The 21,361-nt window shown below is 48.9% G+C and overlaps 1 protein-coding gene across 3 annotated transcripts in view; it reads left to right on the forward strand.

Annotated features, from left to right (window-relative positions):
• Nucleotides 1-1,901: 1,901 nt before the first annotated feature.
• The window catches only part of ZCCHC7 (zinc finger CCHC-type containing 7), a 92,865-nt gene continuing 73,405 nt past the window's right edge, over nucleotides 1,902-21,361 (forward strand). The window contains exons 1-2 of one of the 3 annotated variants that reach the window (XM_079332432.1): nucleotides 1,902-1,996; nucleotides 6,658-7,371. In XM_079332432.1, the coding sequence (XP_079188558.1) occupies nucleotides 6,681-7,371 (691 nt within the window). In that variant the 5' untranslated portion in view covers nucleotides 1,902-1,996; nucleotides 6,658-6,680. Of the gene's footprint in view, nucleotides 1,997-4,869; nucleotides 4,983-6,657; nucleotides 7,372-21,361 lie in introns of those variants that run through there. The other 2 variants (XM_079332430.1, XM_079332431.1) reach the window with 2 other exon arrangements.

A 21,361-nucleotide genomic window follows, 5' to 3' on the forward strand; every position in this document is an offset into this window, starting at 1 on the left:
AGATGTCATAATTACATGCCAGTAATGTTGAAAACAAAGTACTAGCACTGCATTAAGGAAACCCCCAAAGTCTGAAAGGGCTACCAAAAGTGAGATGGAAAATGAAAGCTGTGTGTTCAGTGCATGGATGTCTGTGTGCACAGGCAGCCCTGCTGGCCTCAGTGGAGCAGGACAGCACACAGGAGCAGCTCTGTGCTTGTAGGGCACATCACTGTCCCTGCATCAGCAGGCACAGCTGCAATCTCCAACACGCTGCATCTTCTCACTCACCCCTACTCGCCTCTCCTGCCCCTGGCGGGCTCTGCCTGACCCCTTGCTGCAAAGTGCTGCAGGATTTCTGAGGTTGGTAGGTAGAGATGCAGGGAAAAAAAAAGCATTTGGTAAAGTCTGAGGAGGGAAATGGCTATGAACAGCTCTTTGAAAGTCTGCTAGGCCAAAAAGGTGTGTTGGGCTGCAACTGAGGATGTTACCAGCAATGTGTGTTCTGTCCCATCTGCTGACCCGGGTGGGGCAGTGCCCCTGATCTCCTGGCACACATTCTCTGCTCATGGGCCATCTTTAAACCAGCTGGGCAATCATCTTGATCTTCCCACAGCCCATCCTCCCTCCAGCAGATATCTCCTGTTCATGGCCACTGAGTTCCAGGGCATGGCTGATCAAATTCCATCATCCCACTGGGAGATGCTCCAGCCAGGGCAGGAGCCAAGCCTTTCCTACCCAGAGAAAAACTGACATTTGGACACCAAGGCACCTTCTTTCCACTGCATTCCAGAGGAAAACCAGACCCTTGCACATCATCCTTGGAGCTTCAGAGGAAACTGCACCTTCTCCAGGAGCACTGCTCCAGCTGAGCCACATCTGCCCCTGCAGGAGGATGCAGCACCATGGAATGGGACTGTGCCACCACCCTGACTGACTGAGGGTGTCAGCTTGGATTCTGGCTCTGGCAGGGCTGGGATTGTTCTGTGTAATGCTGCATTGCTATTGGAATTGTCCTAGTGAAGGACTGTTATTCCTATTCCCATATCTATTTGCCTGAGAGCCCTTTAATTTCAAAATTATAATAATAATTTGTAGGGAGGGGGTTTACATTCTCCATTTCAAAGAGAAGGTCCTGCCTTTATTGGCAGACACCTGTGCTCCAAACAGGACAGCCGGCGAGGCTGTGTGCAGCTGAGGACACGGGGCAGGCACAGCCCAGCAAGGATGGGGCTGTGAGCACATCTGTACATACCTGCACATTCCAGCACATATCCACATGGCCTCGGAGCTGCAGCATGTCTGCTAAGGACACGCACTGGCAAAGCTGGGGATGTCCGGCTGCACTAAAGAAGGCTCCGGGGAGACCTTAGAGCACCTTCCGATGTGCACAGGGGCTTCAGGAGAACGGCAGAGGGGCTTGGGACAGGGATTGTAGCGACAGAAGCAGGGGAGGGGACTCTCGCGGACAGGGGCAGGGCTGGATGGGATATTCGGGGGAAATCCTCCCGGCGGGGTGCGAGGCCCGGCACAAGAAGCGGCGGCTGCCCGTCCCTCCAGCCTCAGGCCAGGCCGGGCGGGGCTTGAGGCAGCGGCGTGTGGCAGCTGTCCCCGGCCACGCCATGGCTGGGACTGCATGAGCTTTAAGGTCCCTTCCCCCCGTCTCTGCTGGGATCGCGCTCCCCGCCGTGCCCGGCGCACGGAGACGCGGTCCTCTGGCAGGACTGCGCTGCGGGGCAGGGCGCAGAGCACACCCGAGGCTTGCGGGACTCTGGACACCCCGGATCCCCCGCACCCGATTTTCGGTAAATTCTCCCCAGAGCCGCGACCCGCGGCCCGCGCAGGCCCCGGGGGCGTGGCCGCGCTGAGGGGCCGGGGCGGGGCTCCGGCACGCGGGCCGGGGAGGGGCCGGAAGCACGTGGCCGGACGACGGGGCCAGGCCGCCGCCACTTCCGGCCCGGCGTGTCCCGGCGCGGCCGGAGCGGAGCGCCGGCACTGAGGGAGCCCCGGAGCGGCTGTGAGCTGTGAGGGAGCCCCGGCGCGGAGCGCCGGCACTGAGGGAGCCCCGGAGCGGAGCACCGGCCGTGAGCTGTGAGGGAGCCCCGGCGCGGAGCGCCGGCACTGGGTGAGTGCGGGACTCAGGCAGTCAGTCCGGCCCGGTACCGAGTAGCGATACCGGCTGAGTTCCCGTCTCGGCAGTAGTGAGTATCGCCCGTGACTACCGGCAGCCGGCCTCACTCGGCTGCGGCATCTCCCGGCCCGGTGGAGACCCCCCCGAACGGCGGGCTGCCCTCCCCGGGGGCCCGGTTCCCCGTCCCGCGGCCGCGCCCCGCCATCGCCCGCCCCCGGTGCCCGGGATCCGGGCCCCGCTCCCCGCGGCAGCCCGGCCAGGCCCTGCGCCCCGCCGCCGCGCTCCCTTCGCCCCGGGATCCCGCTCCTGACTCAGCTGCATCCGGCCCCGGAACCCTGACTCTGGAACGCGGCTCGGAAAATGCCTCCGGGAACAAAAGAATCTACCGACAGGCTTAAAGGGAACGTGAAACCTTCTGTTATTTCCCAGGGTTCGGGTGTGAAAGAGGCATTCCTGTGATCTCTTGGAGATATAGCTGCCACTAGAAATATGCTGACCTCTTCTCCAAAGCTTTGCTTCTCTCTTTGCGCTTCATTTAAAGAGAGTCCAGAACGGCTGTGTCTCCTCAAACATAACATGGGACAAGGATAGGGTTTGCATCTCGGTATTTAGCCAAAAGTCACGGTTAGATCATGAAAAATGAGGGCAGGGGCTGCTCCCAGCCCACCTCCTGGCACTTTTCTGTGTTCCTCTGCAAGGGCTTCCCCACTCCAGATGGGCAGGCACAGGTGGCTGATGGCTGCAGTCTTACCTGGGCACTGGATGAGGGTTGTGCCTTTCTCACCTGGCCTGAGAATCACCCTGTGAGGCACAGCCATTTTGGAATCATTGGGAACAGGAACAGAGCAGGGGAAGGCAAACAGTCTCCTGACACTGCTGCTGTTAATAAACGTATCTTTGCATAAGTTTGTATAAATACATTTAGGTTTGACATTTTCATATCTTCCCAGATGTGATTTTCATGTCAGTAATGAGCTTCATGATGGTAATTTTCTCATGGAATCCAGGCAAGGCAGGGTGCAAAAGCTGCTCCAGCAGCTGAAGTGAAAGGTTTCATTCAGTGCTCTGGAGCATTTAAGTCCTTTGTCAGTTCCATTCTGTCTGTGCCCTCACAGTGTCTCAGCAGTCTGAAGCACCAGGCAGTTTATGCACCACAAGTGCAACTAAATTTGAAGCTGACAAAAAGTCTGGTTCCTATTGTCCCAGTATCTGACCCTCTGTTCTGATAGATAGTATGGTAATTTTCTTGAAAGAGCTTTCTTTTTTGTTAGTGCTATCTGTAACAGCCTGGCAGTAGGATTGTTTTGTCTTCCAAGGCAGTGGAGACCATGTTTGCCTCTCCATTCTCAGTGCATCTGTTATCTAAAAGGGCTAGGTTTGACTGTGGAGATCAAGCAGAGAATGAGATAAATAAGGAAATATTTGGAATTTGCTGATGATTTCTGACGGGAACAGGACACTTGTCTGAAAAGTCACATGCAATAAAAGAAGTAATCTCTGTGTTTTAGTTTCTGTTTGAAATTTTTAAGAAATCTCAGCATTTGAAGTTAAGCATGATGAGCTCTGGAAGCTGTTAGAAGCTGAGAAAGCAAGAGCAGCAGGAGTGTGGAGTTAAGCAGTGGAAAGGAGGGGTTGGCAGGGAGAGATGAGGCAGGTGAGCAGGAATGACATGGGAAGGACTGGCCTGGGCTTCTTATTTCAGAATCCCTTCTGCAGGTAGGTGAGCATCCCAAATCCCCTTTGGGATTTTGGCTGAGGTGTTCCATGTGCCTTTTTTGCTATTTCTTGTTTGTTGGCCTTGCTCTTCCTCCTTGCTTTGAGCTGCCAGTGGCACCTCCCTTTTGCCTGCCTGGTGCTGCTGCCACTCCTGTGCTGCATCACTTGTGGCATGGCAGGTTGGTAATGGGACAGATGAAAAATGCTGGCAAGCAGTGCTTGGAAATTGTCCCTGGCATTGACAATTGCAACCATTTGCAGTTTTATTTGGAAATGGTTAAAAGGAGTTCAGATGTCTGGGATTTTTTAATTTTGATGTTGGTAGCCCTTTTCTTGAAGTGGCCTCACTTAGGGGCTACCTGGGAGTCAGTCAGGTGTTTTTGAGGAAGGTTGTGCTCTGGGTTCAGGTAGGAGTGGGATTCCTCTTGATAAAGGGAGGGGCTTCTGCTGTTGCCAGGGGTTTGAAGTTTGGAGTGGTTTTTTATAAGTCAGGTAATGTAGTTCCAAAGTAGGGTGTGTCAGTGTGTTGTTGCTCCCTGCAGCCTATCAGATCAGGAAGTCTTTGCAGGTATAATATTTTAAATGTGTTCCTCACACTCAGATGTCAGGAGTGTCTTCATGAGAGTCCGTCTGGAAGCAAGATAGGTGTGGCACTTAGAGGTGAACACAGCTGAGAGAACAGTGACCCTGGGGGTCTTTTCCAACCTAAACCCTTCAATGATTCCATGGAAAAAAAGGTTTGCCTATAAACTTTTTAGTGGCAAAAGGCAATCTGAAAGTGCAGTCAGGTCTTTCCCTGAGTTACCTGTATGAACTCCATGAGAGACTGCTTCAGCTTGACAGTCTGAAAAGCAGCAAGACTCTGTCGAGCTCCTCATCCCGTTCCTTGGGGCTGTGTTTGTGTCTGCTTTGAGTCAGATATCTGACATGGCTGTTTCTCTTTCCTGAAGAGGAAAGGCATGCCTGTGACTGAGTGTGAGAATGGTGGGCAGCAAGTCTTCAGATTGTGTTGTGGTGCTGATGTTGGGTGTTTCTTGTTTCCCAGTGGCCTGGTGTACATGCTGAGCAAGAGGAAGAGCCCTCCATTATCCCAGTCACCCGTGGACCTGAGAGGAGGAGGAGCTGCTGTTTGACCTCCTGAGAAGCATGGATCAAAGTGAGTGTGGTGCTGGCTGCCTGGGTGTGCTGTTGCCTGCACTGTCAGGTGTCCATGAGTCAGCTCCCTGGATGCTTGAGAGACACCAGTGCTGTTTGGCTGCAAGTTTTTACCAGTGCTCACTGCTTACAGCTTTCTGGGCAACAGAAGGGGAGGAAGGAGTATGTGGATTCAGTTGGCTTTGAAGTATGGCTGAAAACACAGAATCTTCAGGTTTTGTTACTTTCCTACATTACTGAGGGTGTCTTCTCACACCTCAAACCACATGGTAATATTGTGAATGTGCTTGATTGGAACTCTCTGTTCTTGCTGTGTGGACAGGAACATGCTGCAACCTCCTTGAAACTGGGACCCTGTGTGAAGTTGACAAAAATATTGAGGTTTGGGGCCTTCATTTGGTCTGTCAGATGTTTTTCCAAATGCAGTCATTCTTGGTGCCACCACTTTATCTTCCTTTCTACAGCATCTAAAGCTGGGTAGTGGTGTACAGCAGGTTTATTGTGTCTCCTGCCACCTTGTTCTTTCATATATTTAGCATATTAGCATGTTTACTTAGGAACCTGGGTAAAGGAGGAGAGCCTTCACACTAAGGACCTTTGGTTCCTTAAATACCATTGTCACACAAGCTACCTCTGTGCAAAGCTCACAGATCTGAATGTTTGTGCTTGTGTGCAACCAAGTGGATTTAAGTAGTACCATGCAACCCCTCTTCCCCAGCCAAACAGCTGAACTCCATCAGGCAGTTTTCCTGTCTAGAAAAAGCTGGATGACTTCCTTGGGAGTAACTAAGGCAGAAACAGACTTTGAGGAAGTGTTCCTTTTCCTACACTCCGTGCATCATGCAGTCACCAGCACAGAGTTGGGTAGTCTCTCAGGCAGGCAGGGTGACTTTAGAAGGTCCCAGTTTTACCTGTCTTGCAAGGCAGCAGGCTGTGAGCTCTGAACACCCTCACCTTGGGCTGGCATCACAGGATAGCTGTGGTGGGAAGGAGCCTCTGGCAGTTTCAGCCCTGGTGCACTCAGACTGACCTGGCAGGGCTGTGCCTAGCTGGGGTTTGAACATCCTTAAGAATGGAGGCTTCACGGCCTTCCTTGGCAACAGTTACATTTAAGTGGAATTCCCTGTATGCTGTTATTTTGTGTCTATTCCCTTTCAAGTTCTTGCGGGGCCTTTCTGTGGTCCTTGGGTCTTGTTTACCCCCACACCTTGGGTGTTTGTAAGCATGGATAAATCCTCCTGAGCTTTCCCTTCTGCTGCAGTAGCAGGCCCAGCCTGACCTTTTACAGCAGATGTTCCAATCCCTTAATGGGTTTAGTGGCTCTTTGCTGCACTTGCTCCAGTCCTGGAGAGCCTAGGGTATACACAGCACTCTGGGTGTGGTCCCTGAGTATCCTGATGACCTGCCTCATCTGGGAGGACAGAGCCCCGTAAATGGCATTTGCTGAAGCTGAGTAGTTGGGCTGAAGTAGTAGTTGTGGTTAATATAAATGCATCCTTAAGTAGCTTTTGTTGTTGCACATTTGAGTACAGGTAGCTGTTAAATCTGCTCAGTTTGATGTTCTGTGTGCAGAGCTCTGCAACTCACCTGAGCAATTTCAAGAAGACCAAAGGTATCATTTGAAGGCTTGTTTGGGACATATGACCATTCTGATGTAATGTTTGATTTTTTTGTAGACTCAGGCTCTTCACTTTCAAGAATGTTTACTGGGTATGATGATCCTGAGAATACTGGAGTGTACGAAGATGACCTTTATCCTGAGGAGTCATCCAGTGAGGAGAGTGTTGACAGTGAGGTGGAATTCCATCTCTATAGCCAGATCCACTACTCCCAGGATCTTGGAGAGATCAGCACACTGGAAATGGATGAAGAAGCTGATGTTGGAGAAGTCATGAGTCCGAGTTCAGGTCTCAGTGAGGAGCAGGATGAAGATGAGAAGCCCACTGAGGCCACGGATGGTGATCCTCATCTTTCAGAGGAGCCCGAGGTCATTGTCCTGTCTGACACAGCAGATGAAGACAGCATCTACGAAAGCAAGGCCAAGAGCTCGGGGTGCTCTTCAGCTCAAGGCAGAACACGCATGCACCCAGTGTCATCCACACCAAACCACACCAAAGCTGCAGGGAGGGATGCCCTGTGTGCCCCTGAAGCTGGTGCAGGCACACCAAGGAAGAAGAGGAGCAGCACTGGAGGGAGGCCTGGCCCAGGGTGTCCTGATGGACCCCCAGCCATCCACCACGTGTTGGTGGTAGACAACAGCTCGGAGGAGGAGAGCTTGGTCTCTGACAGTGACCAGGTGGAAAGCTGGATGCTCTTGGGAGCTGGTGCTGATGACAGGGATGGAGACATCATGTTGAACCTTGAGGGCTGTGCCACTCCTGTCAGCCAAGGTTAGTGCTTTTTTTTGGCTTGTTTGTTCTTAAGAGTCCATAATAAATTTGTCTGCAGTGGTGCTGTTGTCAGTACTTGAAAGATGAGCAGAAAGCCAACAAGTGTATGGCAATGGATGTAAAGCTGTGGTAAATGAAATGGTCGTTGTTTGTACCATTTCAATACCTTTATTTCAGCAGCATGACATGTGTAAGGAAAAACGGCATTTTTCCTGGTAGAAATTTAGATGTAATATCAGAGTGATTTGTACCGTGAACTTTTCAACTTTGCCATGTGTTTTATGTTTCTGAGAGCATGTAAGAAATTGCTGTGTGCCAGACCAGAGACCTTCCAACTCAGGATGAGCTGTAACAGGATGGAGGCAGGGGCAGAGGGGAGCCCTGAGCATTTCCCCTGCCTGGATTCAGCAGGGGCTGCCCCCTCAGCACCCATGACAGTTTGGGCTGTTCATGTGGAGGTGACTGACTCTTCTCAAGTGAATTCTGCACTGATTTCTGAGAGTTTTCTCCCCAGCCACTAGAGGCTGACATTCTGGTGTTATGACAAGTGTTCCTTGTTCCACATTAGAGGAAAGAAAGTCTATAAATGTGGTCATAGGTGAGTGTGATAACCATTGTGTGTAATGCACACTGTGTCACCAGCAGCTGCCACCTCTACTGGATGGTTAGCCAGGGTTTTTCTGTGCTCACTGGTTGCCTGGAGCACAAAGATCATTACTGAGAACAGTGTCTCCCCTGCCAGTAGAGGGAAAACATGACCCAGACAAAGGCTGGAGAAAGAAATGAAAAAGAGGAGTTTATTTATAAAGTGAAATAGACTGTACTTTGAAAGAAGTTAAAAACCATGTATGCCATAGCTTTATGTGGTGCACATGTAAGTGAGGAGGGTTTGCATGAGATGCAGCATTCTGTGACACTGATCTGCAGGCTAACCTCAGCAGAGTTTTTGCACAGTGTATGAACAGTGCTGCTGCTCATGTGCTGCTGTGCTGTTCGACAGGGAAGAGCTGAGGAACAGGCTTTGCCTTTCTTGTTGGTGAAACTAGTGTTTCAGGACCATAAATGTTTGATGACCTTCTGCTGGAATGATGTGTGTTTTTGCACAGCCTAGCACAGTTTGTGGCTACTCACACTTCCACATAAAGCACTCTGTCACTGCATCACAGGCCCTAATAAGCACACTGTGTTTGGAAATCATGTTGTTTTTTCCTCCTTATAAATCTTTTAGAAGTTTCTAAGAATTGCTTTGCAGGTATGCCAGTCCTGACTGAGGGGGCTGTTAAAAATCAAATGGCAGTTTGGTGCTGGGGGTCAGTTTTTGCTAGGTTATGTCATGTTTTTGTAGCAAGTATTATGATGTTTCTGGTTCATAGTGCATGTGGGTAATAAGCAAGCCACACATAGAGCAGACAACAGGGGTAGAATTGCCCTGCAGTGTATGAATGGGTCACACTGTTCAGAACTAAAATTGTTTTGTAGAGTGTAGGCAATACAGTTTTTGAGGTGTTTTAGTGGGAAGTCAAAGACAGTCCTACAAGGTCATAAATACACCTGCTCTTCCACTCTGGTTTTGCTCTCAGCAGTAGGCCAGGACCTTCTCCAAACCCCTCTGGATTCTGGTGGATGGAATTCAAGCAGCTGTGGTGCACAAGAGTTGGTTCAGCTGCTGCTTTTCCGATACACAATTTGATTCCCAGGCAAAGACGTGGGCTTAGAATAAATTGTGTTGTAGGCATGTGTGTGTAATGAAAAACCTAAACAGCAGTGAAAGAATTGTAGGAAAAGACAAACCATAAATATTCCTAATGTACAGAAACTGTAATTTGTTTACTGAGCTTGTATCTCTCATCCTATGGACATAATATGTCTAAATAGTCAATAAAACTTGTCTAATGGAGGGTGTCCTTGCCCATGGCAAGGGGTTGGACTTTAAGGCCTCTTGGAACCAAAACCATTCTGGGATTTTGTGTTTCTATAAATGACTCTGCTGAAACATGAATATAAAAATTTTCAATTCAAAGAAATGCATTTTAAGAGTATGTATATTGGCAAATTATCCTCTGACATATTCTCTGCTTATTAATTTACAATATTTTGCGACATGCACAGTTCTCAGGGTTTTGAGAGAATGAGATGGGTGTTTTGGTGATAGTACTGTATATAAATTGCAATTTTAGGGCCTGTGGTATCATAGGGATGGTCACAGCATGAAAGGACTGAAGAAGCCTTGCCTCCCCTTCTGCCCTGGAGCTGCCTGTGCTGTGCTCTGGACAGGCCCCCTGTGACAGTGGTGTGTCCAGTGTCCTGTTTGCTTCCATGGAAAGGCAGCTGGAGCTCTGGCTGTGAGAGCAGCCGCTGGTGTCAGGCATTTGATGAGTCTGTTTTCACCTCTGAGTCCCTGAATAGAGATGCTGAGCTTCCACTGCTCACAAACAGCTCCTTGAGGGAAGGAATTGAGCGTGTCTCCTTATTCTGTTCACTGCCCCACACCTGCTCTTGTCTAACAACCTTATTATTTTAATATTCCCTGTAAACAGATAGTGCTGTCCTGATGCCTCTAGTGCACAGAGAGTGTTTCCCCGTGCAGCTCTCCAGCTCCAGTTTCCAGCATCTGTTTTTTAGCAAGGAGATGTTGTTTGGCTGTGGGTGTGAGCCCCGGGTGCTGGTGGCAGATCAGGATCTGCCTTTTGGTCCTCAACTGCCATCCTTCAGGTGTGTGGCTGCTCCACAGTCCCAGTGTTCCATACACTATGGGAGTCATCCCTCCCCTCTCTCCCTGCTTCCTTCCCTATGGTTTTAGGTGCCTTTCAGTTTTGGTTTGGTTTGTCTGGTACCACACTAAGCCACAGCATGTTTTTGCCTGTATTTCTGTAATTCCTGGTTTCCCTGCCGAAAGGCAGGACCAGGTACCTGTGTGTTCCCCCGTGGTTTTCCTGGCATGACTGTCAGGAAACTGCCTGATGATGCTGCTGGTTGCTGAGCTTACAGGGTCCTACCTTCTTCACAGAGTCTTTAAAAAATGGGTAATTCAGCAAATCTAGGTCTTTGGTATAATCTACAGGTTTTTTTGTTGGTTTTTTTGAGCTTAAGAGTCCGTAATAAAGTGTGCAAAAGGTGCAAAAGGAATCATTACAAACTGTGCCATGCACTAATGCAGAGAATTCATTTTCAGTGTTGGAGTTTCCATGTCTTTGGAGGAGTGTTCTCCCCTCCCACCCCTTCTCTCCGCTTTGCAGTAAGAGTTTATATGATAAGAACGTTAATCTCCTGTAGTTGGAAGTCTTTCATCCATTTCTTCATTAAAACCTTCCTTTTAACATGTTTCTTCTCCCATGAATAGCTGCAATCCTAATCTCTCTCTTTTTTTTTTTTTTTTTTTTTTTTGGGGGGGGGGGGGGGGAGGCAGTTTTTGGAGCTGCAGCATTGATGTCCGGCCACTAAGGGGTACAAAAAGCAATTTATCTTCTCTCTGTAATATCCTTTGCCCTCCTGGGCTCTTTCTCAGACACTGGGTGTGAGTATGATTGCACTCTGGGCTTGGCAAGTTTGTGGTGTGTGGCTGCTTCTGACTCCAAAGAACACTTGTAAAATGAAAAAGAGGAAAGAAAATAAGTGTGTTTGAACGTTTAGGGAATGAAAACATAACAATATACATAAAATGGAAAGAAAATTAATTTGAAAGCATTTGATTTTTGCCTCTTCCCTAAAAATAATACAGGAAGGAGTCTTCTCTTTAGTGGCAGTAACTGCAGCTTATGGGATTAGAATGGAAATAGCAGCCTCCGATAAATTTTACTTATTTTTTTGTCTCTCTCAAAAAGGAAATGCCCTTTGTGGGCTATCATTGTTTGAAGCATCTTCTTCTAGACATTGAACTTAAATTTGTCTTAACTGTGTAGTGCTGCAGAAGCTACTCAAAAACCTGACCACATCTGTATATCCATTTTTTGTGTTATGTTATTCAAATCCCTCCATTTATTTCTAAATGGAGAAAAGGTGTAAGCTTATTTCTAAAATAACAACAAAACACAGTGAGTTGTTCTTTGCTTCTTTTCCCTGACAGCCGCTATTGAATGTGACCTTTGCATGATACAGTTTAGTTTTGTTCCGGAGTCTTACGATTTGTAGCAACAGACTGTTTTTTCCTGCAACAATGGGTACCATAAATTTTCCAAGGCAGAGAGGAGCTCTGTAAAGAGCCGTATTTCCCTGCGCTTGCTGGATACCCAAGTTGTGGAATCACTGGGTTCCACCTCCAAGTCGCTTTCATAAGTAGAAAGGTTTCTAGGTGAAAATGGCTTTAGCGACGCAATGATTTCTGCTGTTCACACCCAGCGGTGTTAGCATTGCTGCGTGGAGGTGCGCGCCTCGCTTCAGAGAGGCAGCAGGGCTGGTGTGCTGCGTGTCGCCCACGCCCCGGAGCTGGGCTCGGTGGGCACTGTGCAGCCTCGCCGGCTGCGCTGGTGGCCACAGCCCCGGGACACTGCCTGCAGCACAGCTTCTCCTCCAGACAGCCCCGTGCGGCCGCCCCGGCCCTGATTGCTCGGGAATCAGTTTTCAGGCTGTGCTGGTCGGGGGCAGCGCCAGCCAGGCTGGCGCAGAGGGGCTGCCAGAGGGGGCTGGGGGCTGTGGTGTGCCTGTGCCACACAGCACCGAGCTCCTGCTCTGCCTGCCCTGCCAGCACAGCCAGGATTGCCGCGGGGATGGACGGGGTGTGCTGGTTACACACTGCCTCTGTTTGTGGCTGTGCTGCTCAACCCCTTTGTGGGCTGCTTCTGAGCGCTGGGATTTGGGGTGTTCTCCTGTGATTTGGGGGGTTTTCTCCTCGCTGGTGCAGGCTGGAAGCCTGCCGACATGGAAATGTGGTAGGAGGGGTTTGTGCATGAGTTCCTGCAGCAGAACCCACCCCGGAGCGGGAATCAGCAGTGGGAATATACCTACCCCTTGGAAGAGACAGTGCATGCATATGGATATTTTGATTAAAGAAAAAATCTTAATCTTCTTCACCATGTAATGTGGATACACTCGAATCTCTTGATTATTTAAGAAAAAAAATTAATAAAACTAATAAAGTTCCTTTGCAAACCCAAAGAGATCGAGGCTAAGCACATCCTGCAACCTGAGAAGCCCCTTGTATCTGTTCAGATTTCGTCACTGCTGTGGACCTGGCTCTCATTTAAATTTCATCTGGCTTGGGATTGCTGACTAGGTTTTCTGCAAGAGTGCCCATGCTTACATGGTCATATATTCTGTGTGACTTTTTTTCACATTTCTCACTCTTTTTTTCCCCTGTTCAGGTGATAGTTATAAGGGGATTCTCTTCCCCTCTTCTGTTATCAGTTTGATCTTTCTTCCTTGTCCCCATTTCTTTGGGTTTCTTGCAAGCTCTCGTACTGAAACTGGATTTTTGAACACTGATGGGAAACTGATTTAATCCTTTCAAAGGAGAAGCTCTAGGTGTTTAAGCAATTAAAAGGTGCAGTAGAGACTATACTGGATACGAAGGACGTAGGGAAAAGGTTTGAGGTGAACAGCCAGGTGTAGGTGCCAGGGGCAGGGGGCAGAGCTCTGCCCCTGTGCCCTGCAACACCACTGCAGTGGTGCTGATCAGGAGGCAGGGGTGTGTGGCCACTCCTTTCACTGCAGATCTGCAGGAAATGCAGAGCAGCTCCTCAGCTGCTGCAGCACTTGTTCAAGTACACACATGCCTGTGGCATAGGCTGGCAAGGCCTGGGTGCTGGCACTGCTGGCTTGGATGTTCTGCTAATGTTTATAGTTGGTTGTTGAGCTTTTTGTGGGTTTGGGTCTTTAAAGCGACAAGAGCAGTTGTTGGTTGCTGTAAAGTTGTTTATTTCCTGACTACATCAGTCTTGAAGGCAAAGAGTTCAGGGTGTTTAAGTCCATGCTAAAACTTTCTGACATAGAGTTCCAAGCAGAAGCTGCAGCAGCAACAGCAGTTCCTACACCTTTCTTCTTTGTTTTCTTTTTTCTTTTTCTTTTCTTCTTCTGTATCTCTCACTTCAGTACAGGGGATTTTATTCATAAATTGTCCAATCAGCTAAAAACACAATTCTAAAACATTTTTTTTACACTTATGTCTTGGGTTGCGACTTATTAGAACTGAGTTCTACAGTATGAAAGTAGTGTCAGTCTTTACACATTATTTACATGTAGTTTTAACTATTCACATGAATGGTTCCATCTGTTTTATCTAGAAACGCAAGTAATGTTATGTTTTTGTTATGTCGAGCTAAGTTACTGAATTTTAAACTAGGCTTTAGGGTTTTTTACTTTCTTAAGGCACTTAAAGTATATTCTTATTTACTTAAAACTAAAACTTGCTGTTCTACTTCGTGTCTATGTGGCTTAATATATTTTAATTTCTCTGAAGGCTTTAATTCAATCACTGCATTATTTTCTCTCTCTGAGAGACTCAGAGAGGCTTCTATTTTATACACTCCACCAATTGTTATTTCCAGAGTTTGTTGGTGAGTGCTGTGTGTCTGCTGTGAGTGTGTCCCACATGGAGCAGCCCTGCAGAGAGCTGTGCCTGCTCTGGTCACTCTGGGGACACACTGATGAGGGTCTCCACTTCCCCCCAGCATTTCCCACCAGTTTTTGTAGTCGTGGAGTTCGGGTTTAAGCTGTTTCTTTTTACATGGCAATTTTTAGCAGTGGTAAAGTTTCCCACCTGCCAGGCTCGGCCTCTTCCGGTGTGTGGTGATGGTGTTTGACTGCTTTTACCAGTGTCTCTGATTTCACATCATATGTGACATTCCCAGCTACCCAGAATATGTCCTGTCAGACAGTGGCATTAGCAGTGAGGAAGGAAGGAAATTAAAGCTCTCTGTCCAGTCATGGACTTTTTTTGGTGGATGTGGATCACCCAGAGTAACACGTCTGCCTTGCACTGCTGAGAGCCACGTGTCAGAACCAGCTGCAGAGGTGTTTCTGTCGCCAGTTTGGTGCATTTTGGCACGAGTTGGTGTATTCTGTCACCAGTTTGATGGCAGTTCTGCACGTTCCTTTGCTGCCTTTGCAGAGGTGCGATGAGGTGTTGGTGTTCCTTTGTTCACACTTTTGAACTGGAGATGTGGGGAATGCCCTCAGAGGAGGCCCGCTGGAGACAGCAGATTCCAGTGAGTCACAAAAGCACCTCTTTGCCTAAGAGGGCAGCTTTCTGTGCCCTGGCTGCCTTGCACCGTGCTGCCCGGGTGCTGGCTGTGTACTGCGCGCCCCTGAGGCACCAGGAGCAGCCCCGCATCCTCGGGACAAATCTTCCTCAACTCCTTTAACCCTGAGCAGCCAGGCAGCGAGGGGGGAGCATGGGGGGAGCTGCCAGATGCTCCTCTCGGCCTCTGTGAGGCTGTCGGCGCCGGGCGGAGCGGCAGAGCCGGCGGTGCCCTGCGGCGGCGGGCGCGCCCGGCGGGCTGACCCTCCTCAAAGGTAAGACACCGAGCCGCGCCGAGCCTGCAGCTCTGCCTCCCGCCGCAGGCTCTACCTGCAGGGCCCGCGGATCCTCCCTCCAGCTGCGGGCTTGGCTCCCCTTGAGCGTGTGCGGCCATCTGTGCGCACACACACCTGTGAGCTGGGGCACACGTGTGTGTTTGTAGAGGTGTTTGGGGCCTTTGGCATTTCCACCTGCCTCATGTTCCCGCAGCATATCATAGCCTAAAGGGGGCAAGGTGCCCACTCTGAGCAGAGATTTCAGTGCTGTCCCATAACACACCCGCGAGGGGCAGCAGCATTGCCAGCACTGCAGCCGGAGGCTTCAGCCGGTGACACTGCACGAACTGTAGTGTCAACATCAGTCTTCAAAATAATCCTTCGTTGTATCTTCTCAGAAACACTTCTGCTCCATGTATGCCTTTCATCTCTGTACTCTCAAATTTTATTTAACAGAGTTCAACGCTGTATATTTATTTACAGCACCAGACTGAGCTGTGCCCTCAGGCTGGCTCCCCAGGATGCAGACAGAGCTGGCATCGTTTGTACTTTAGGTTGAATGGGTGTGTGCTGAGAGGGTGTCCTCACTGGATTTTTATTTGTTACGAGTTTGTTCTGGCATAAAAAGAACACGGAGGAGATCCCTGTCAGAAATCTGTGTCAGGGGCTGGAGCAGAGGGACAGTTTTGGCACTGGTGGTGTGTGTGTGTGTGTCTCATGTGGTGCATCTGTGGTACGTGTTTGTGTGACTGAGATTTTCAGATAGCAAGCCCAAGTGTTTTAACTTTTACTAAAAAACCCTTCTGTTGAAAGCAAAGCCTAAAAGCTGGTCTTTGGTCATTCGCTTGTGGTTTTGTGAGGGGATTTTTGAATGTTGAGGAGCAGCTGGGTGCAGGGGAAGCGGGGCCGTTTGCGTTGTCGTTTCCCTGCCCACGGAGCGATCTGGCGCTGGCTGAAGCTCACGTCCTTTGTGCTTTGCTGTGGTTTCTCTTGCAGGATGTGGTGAGCGCGCCCCAAGGGCTGCTGCCCCCAGGGGCCAGGGACCGTGGCTCCCTGTCACAGCACCTGGAGGCAGCAGGGAGCCCCTGCCTGCTCTGGGGGTCAGAAAGGACCTTAAAACCAGCTTGTTCCATCTCCTGCCGTGGGCAGCAGCACCTTACAGCAGAAAGGGCTGACCAGTTATGTGCAGTTTAATCTTTTGTTGCGCCAGCCCTGTGTTGCTAGTGCAACTTTGCAAAACAACAGCAAAAATATTCTTGAAAATACAAATGACATGGTTTTGAGATGCCAGTGATCGGTGATGTGGTTTTATGTTTTTAAACACAAATGACATGTTTGTGACGTGTGTCAGTGATGTAATTTTTTTTTTTTTTTTTTCCGGCACACACATGCAGTCTCCAAAGGACAAAAGCTGAAAAATACTTTTCCCTTTTATGGAAATGCACATTTGAAAATAATTTCCCAGTGAACTCAAATAATTAGAAGGAGCACATGGAATTTTAAATTTGAAAGCTTGACTAATCCTGAGTGGCTTTGTGAAGCTTGAAATTTGCAGGAATTTGAAGGAGAAAGCAGGCTCTTTAGGAACTGAATTCTTCACAAAAGAAAATTTTTCTGGTCCTACTTTATTTTAGTGTTATAGGAAAAGCTAAAAATTGGTTAGGGGTAACTTCATTGTTACTTTATTTCTTTTTAGTTTGGCAAATACCTGAGACCATTTCTCAGTTTGTGTCTTATGGGGAGGAGACTCAAAAAATAGACATAAATGGAAAACTTGCCCCAAAGTCCTTGTAGTGCTTCAGAAAATGCTCAGGTACAAGAACAGTTCATTCAGGTGTTGCCCGTCTGTCCTGTATTTGCTCTGAGAATACAAGCATGCAAAGGAAAAGAGTGGGCAGGTGGGATGTGCAGGTGAGGTTTGATATATCCAGTTGGTCATTTCTTTTTAATTTCATACTTACCATCTGCAAGGAAAACAGGAAAACTGCTGTTAAATGTCAGTTCATTCAAGAGCACAGAAGAACATTTAAAAATGCTCTTCCAACTTGGATGTGGGATTTAGGCAGCCAGCAAGGTCTTTTCAGTTTGTTTTCTAACATTTAGCTTTGTTCTTGTAATTTTAAAAAATGCTAATACTTTATTATTAAATATGTTAATACATTAATAAGTATAAATATGTTAATAAAACAAAATGCTACATGAGACACAACTCCGTACAAAACAAATGAAAAATCAGTCATCAAACAATTCTTATCGAGGAAAAGTAAAAACAAAAATTAAGAAAGTGGAAATGACATCAAGAATTCAGTGTTTCCACCCAGCCCCACAATAAAAATTTAAAGTTCTAATTATTGACCAATGTCAATAGTTAATACATAATTAATAGAGCAATTTCTGTAATATTTACACAAATTGTAGTGTAAACAGAGATCTTCAAAATAATACTTCATTGTATCTTTCCAGAAACAATTATCCTGCATAAATGCTTTGCATCTCTGTACACTCAAATTTTATTTAACAGAATTCATCCCTGTATATTTATTTACAGCATAATATTTGCTCTTATGCACATATAGTATCTCTAATTGTACAAATGTTTTAAATGTTTAAAATTACATTTGTTGTTTCTTCTTTGGTTTGACTCCCACTCCTATTTGTTTTTTTTTTTTTTTTGTCGTTTGTTTGTTTGCTGTTTTGTTTTGTTTCTGGGTTTTTTTGTTTGGTTTAGTTTGGTGATTCGGGGGTTTTTTGCTTTTTGGACAGAGATTCCTTAAAATTCATGATGTTTATTTGAAAAACTTTAAACAATTTGAAAGGAAATAGAAAAACAGGAAAAATCCTTCTTTCACTACAAGTTGGAAAAAGCACGGTAGTGGTAACTTTTCCCTTAAATAGAAAGGTCTTGCTTTCTTGCTGTTTGGGAGTTTTGGCAACAAGAAATACTGAGTAATTCGCATAGAGTTTGGCACAAGTTACTTTGGAAAGTGTAGAATTGTTGGTATCTCATAGATGTGCTCCGTGTTGAAGTTCAAGCAGTCAAAGGTCTGCCTTAGGAGGGTCGTTCCGTTATTGGGGTGTGCTCTCGGGATAAGTGCTCGCTTGTTCTGACACTGCCACCTTCCCCCCTTGGCCTTGGGGATGAATCCTCACTCCTGGGGAAGGGAAGGCTGGCAGAGGTTTGCTTGGGCCAGTCCAGGTGACTCAGCCAATGCTTATTTCTGACCCTGAGGGAAGCAAAACACTGTTGTGGCTCTTCTTTATATCTCTGCTTTTTCTGATCAGAAGTTCATTCACCTCTTTCAAATTCTGCCACCAATACAGTGCCATCTGAAATGCATTAAATACTCTTTCCCCACCTTTCCAAAAGGTCTGTAATTCTACCTTCAAGAGTTCAAATTATACTCCTTGGCCTTTTTGCTGTCCTCAAAGTAATCCCCTGACATAGTTTCAAATAATAGGGAACTCATCTTTGGAATTAGGCAGGTAATACCTTTGGTGGCACATGTGATAGTTTGAAAGATACTGACAGGTTGTTATTTAACTGAAATACTGTCAATGTCATGTTTTTAAATTATTCATGCTTTTTGAAAACTATGGTAAAGACTAGAAAGCAGCCAGCTGTGTAGTAGCCTTAAAATTTACTTCAGTTATCACAATTTAAATAAAAGAAACAAATAAACAAAAAACCCAAAAACAAAACAACCCAAAACCAAAAAAACAAAAAAAACCATAAACAAACAAAGAAGAAGAAAGAAAACAGCTATTAAATGCCATTTTGCAGGGATGAGTTATTTTCCATGGCTGATTAAAGTGCATCTCCTGAATCGTGTCACTTGAGGATGTTCAGTGTCAGCAAATCTGAGGGTTTGTGATGTTTAGGGCTTATTTCATGTGTGGGTTGCTAAAGTGTCATGCCTAAGGACAAAAGTGGGTAAATATGAAGATGTCTAAATTTCACACCTTTGGGAAACTAAACTGGTGAGTTTCCTGGCAAAAGCCATTCCAGCTTAGCCTCAGGTTTTGAACCCAGAGGTCTTGGACAAACTGAGGATGTCACATTCTTATATGTATGGAAAACCAGAAATCCAACTCAGAAAGGCAGTTTTTGTCTGGGACCTGCTATTCCTAAACAGAGATGACCCTGCAGTGTCCAGGATCCCTGCAAGGCAGGTGACATTTTACAGGTCTAGTGCAGGTGACCCAGAGCATGGCATTACCTCGAGAATTAACATCGCACAGCACAGACTCATGCAGGGGCCGCAGGGCATTTAAGCCTTTGAAAAGAAGAAATGCAATAGCCAGGAGGCAAATTTTTGAGTACAGTCTGACAGAAATGTGTTATTTTTGGTGTCATTTTTAGGGCAGATGCGCGTTGGGGGTGTGTTTGGGTAGGTGGTGTGCGAGGGACGCTGAGGGTTTGTCTGTGGTGGAGGCAGGCGGGCAGGGAGGCTGTGCGGGTCGGGGACAGCGCAGGGGACACGGGCACCGCCCGGGGATGGAGCTCCTGCCCGGCTCGGCTCGGCTGTGCCGCAGCCAGGACTGGTGCCAGGCTGGAAGGGACAGAGGCAGTGGCTGCGGGGACAGAGGCAGAGTGGCTGCGGGGACAGAGGCAGAGTGGCTGCGGGGACAGAGGCAGAGTGGCAGTGGGGACAGAAGCAGAGTGGCAGTGGGGACAGAGGCAGAGTGGCTGCGGGGACAGAGGCAGAGTGGCAGTGGGGACAGAGGCAGAGTGGCAGTGGGGACAGAGGCAGAGTGACAGTGGGGACAGAGGCAGAGTGGCAGTGGGGACAGAGGCAGAGTGGCAGTGGGGACAGAGGCAGAGTGGCAGTGGGGACAGAGGCAGTGGCTGCAGGGACAGAGGCAGAGTGGCAGTGGGGACAGAGGCAGAGTGACAGTGGGGACAGAGGCAGAGTGGCAGTGGGGACAGCAGGCAGCGGCAGTGGGGACAGAGGCAGCGGCTGTGGGGACAGAGACAGAGTGGCAGTGGGGACAGAGACAGAGTGGCAGTGGGGACAGCAGGCAGAGTGGCAGTGGGGACAGAGGCAGAGTGGCAGTGGGGACAGAGACAGAGTGGCAGTGGGGACAGCAGGCAGAGTGGCAGTGGGGACAGAGGCAGAGTGGCAGTGGGGACAGAGGCAGTGGCAGTGGGGACAGCAGGCAGCGGCAGTGGGGACAGAGGCAGCGGCTGTGGGGACAGAGACAGAGTGGCAGTGGGGACAGAGACAGAGTGGCAGTGGCGACAGCAGGCAGAGTGGCAGTGGGGACAGAGGGAGAGTGGCTGCGGGGACAGAGGCAGCGGCAGTGGGGACAGAGGCAGAGTGGCAGTGGGGACAGAGGCAGCGGCAGTGGGGACAGAGGGAGAGTGGCAGTGGGGACAGAGGCAGTGGCAGTGGGGACAGAGGCAGAGTGGCAGTGGGGACAGAGGCAGTGGCAGTGGGGACAGAGGCAGTGGCAGTGGGGACAGAGGCAGAGTGGCAGTGGGGACAGAGGCAGAGTGGCAGTGGGGACAGAGGCAGTGGCAGTGGGGACAGAGGCAGAGTGGCAGTGGGGACAGAGGCAGAGTGGCAGTGGGGACAGAGGCAGCGGCAGTGGGGACAGAGGCAGAGTGACAGTGGGGACAGAGGCAGTGGCAGTGGGGACAGAGGCAGAGTGGCAGTGGGGACAGAGGCAGAGTGGCAGTGGGGACAGAGGCAGTGGCAGTGGGGACAGAGGCAGAGTGGCAGTGGGGACAGAGGCAGTGGCAGTGGGGACAGAGGCAGCGGCAGTGGGGACAGTGGCAGTGGGGACAGAGGCAGCGGCAGTGGGGACAGAGGCAGAGTGGCAGTGGGGACAGTGGCAGTGGGGACAGAGGCAGCGGCGCTCCGGGCGCGCTGTTCCCCCCGCGCTCCGCTCGCCCCGCACTCGGAGCCCTGCTGGCTCGCCCGGTGCTGTAAACGGGGCATTTCCTGTGTAATGGCAAGGCTGCCTTAGTTCCAGCCAAGATCCATAACTCACGCTGCTAAATACACGGTTCTATTGTTTTTTAAATAGTGTTAACGACAACAGTCAAACTTTGAAAAGCTTTTACAGCCCCGTGTTCTCGCTGAGAAACTGGTGACAGAAGTGACAAAGGCTAGGCTTGTTTCTGGCGCTGCATTTGTCCTTTGAGTGAGTCCAGGGGAGGCCCTGGCAGCCAGAGCCTGGATGTGCTGCTGGAAGTGCCCACCTGCTCTGTGACCCAGCGTGCCATCCTGATCCTCCAGGTGTGTGTTGGCACACACCTGCTCCTGAGGTGCTGCAGGTGCTCACCTGTCCAGGTGTTCCTTGCCTCGTGGGTCTGAGGCCTCTGCTTGGCTTCTGTTATTACTGCAAGAGCAAAACATGGTGCGCCAAGGAGATTTTAGTGCCTGTGCATTTTCTTTCATTTTGGCTGTTATTTCTGGAGTCGTGATTGTCCTGCTTGAGGTGGGTCAGTACAAGTGACAAATGTATAATTAAAAAGCACAAGTTTCTTTCGGGTCTAATGATAGCTCAGACTATTAAATTGGTGAATTGAGTGAAATTC

Source organism: Erithacus rubecula, assembly GCF_903797595.1.
Source record: "Erithacus rubecula genome assembly, contig: scaffold_301_arrow_ctg1, whole genome shotgun sequence".
In the NCBI taxonomy this organism is placed as follows: domain Eukaryota; kingdom Metazoa; phylum Chordata; class Aves; order Passeriformes; family Muscicapidae; genus Erithacus; species Erithacus rubecula.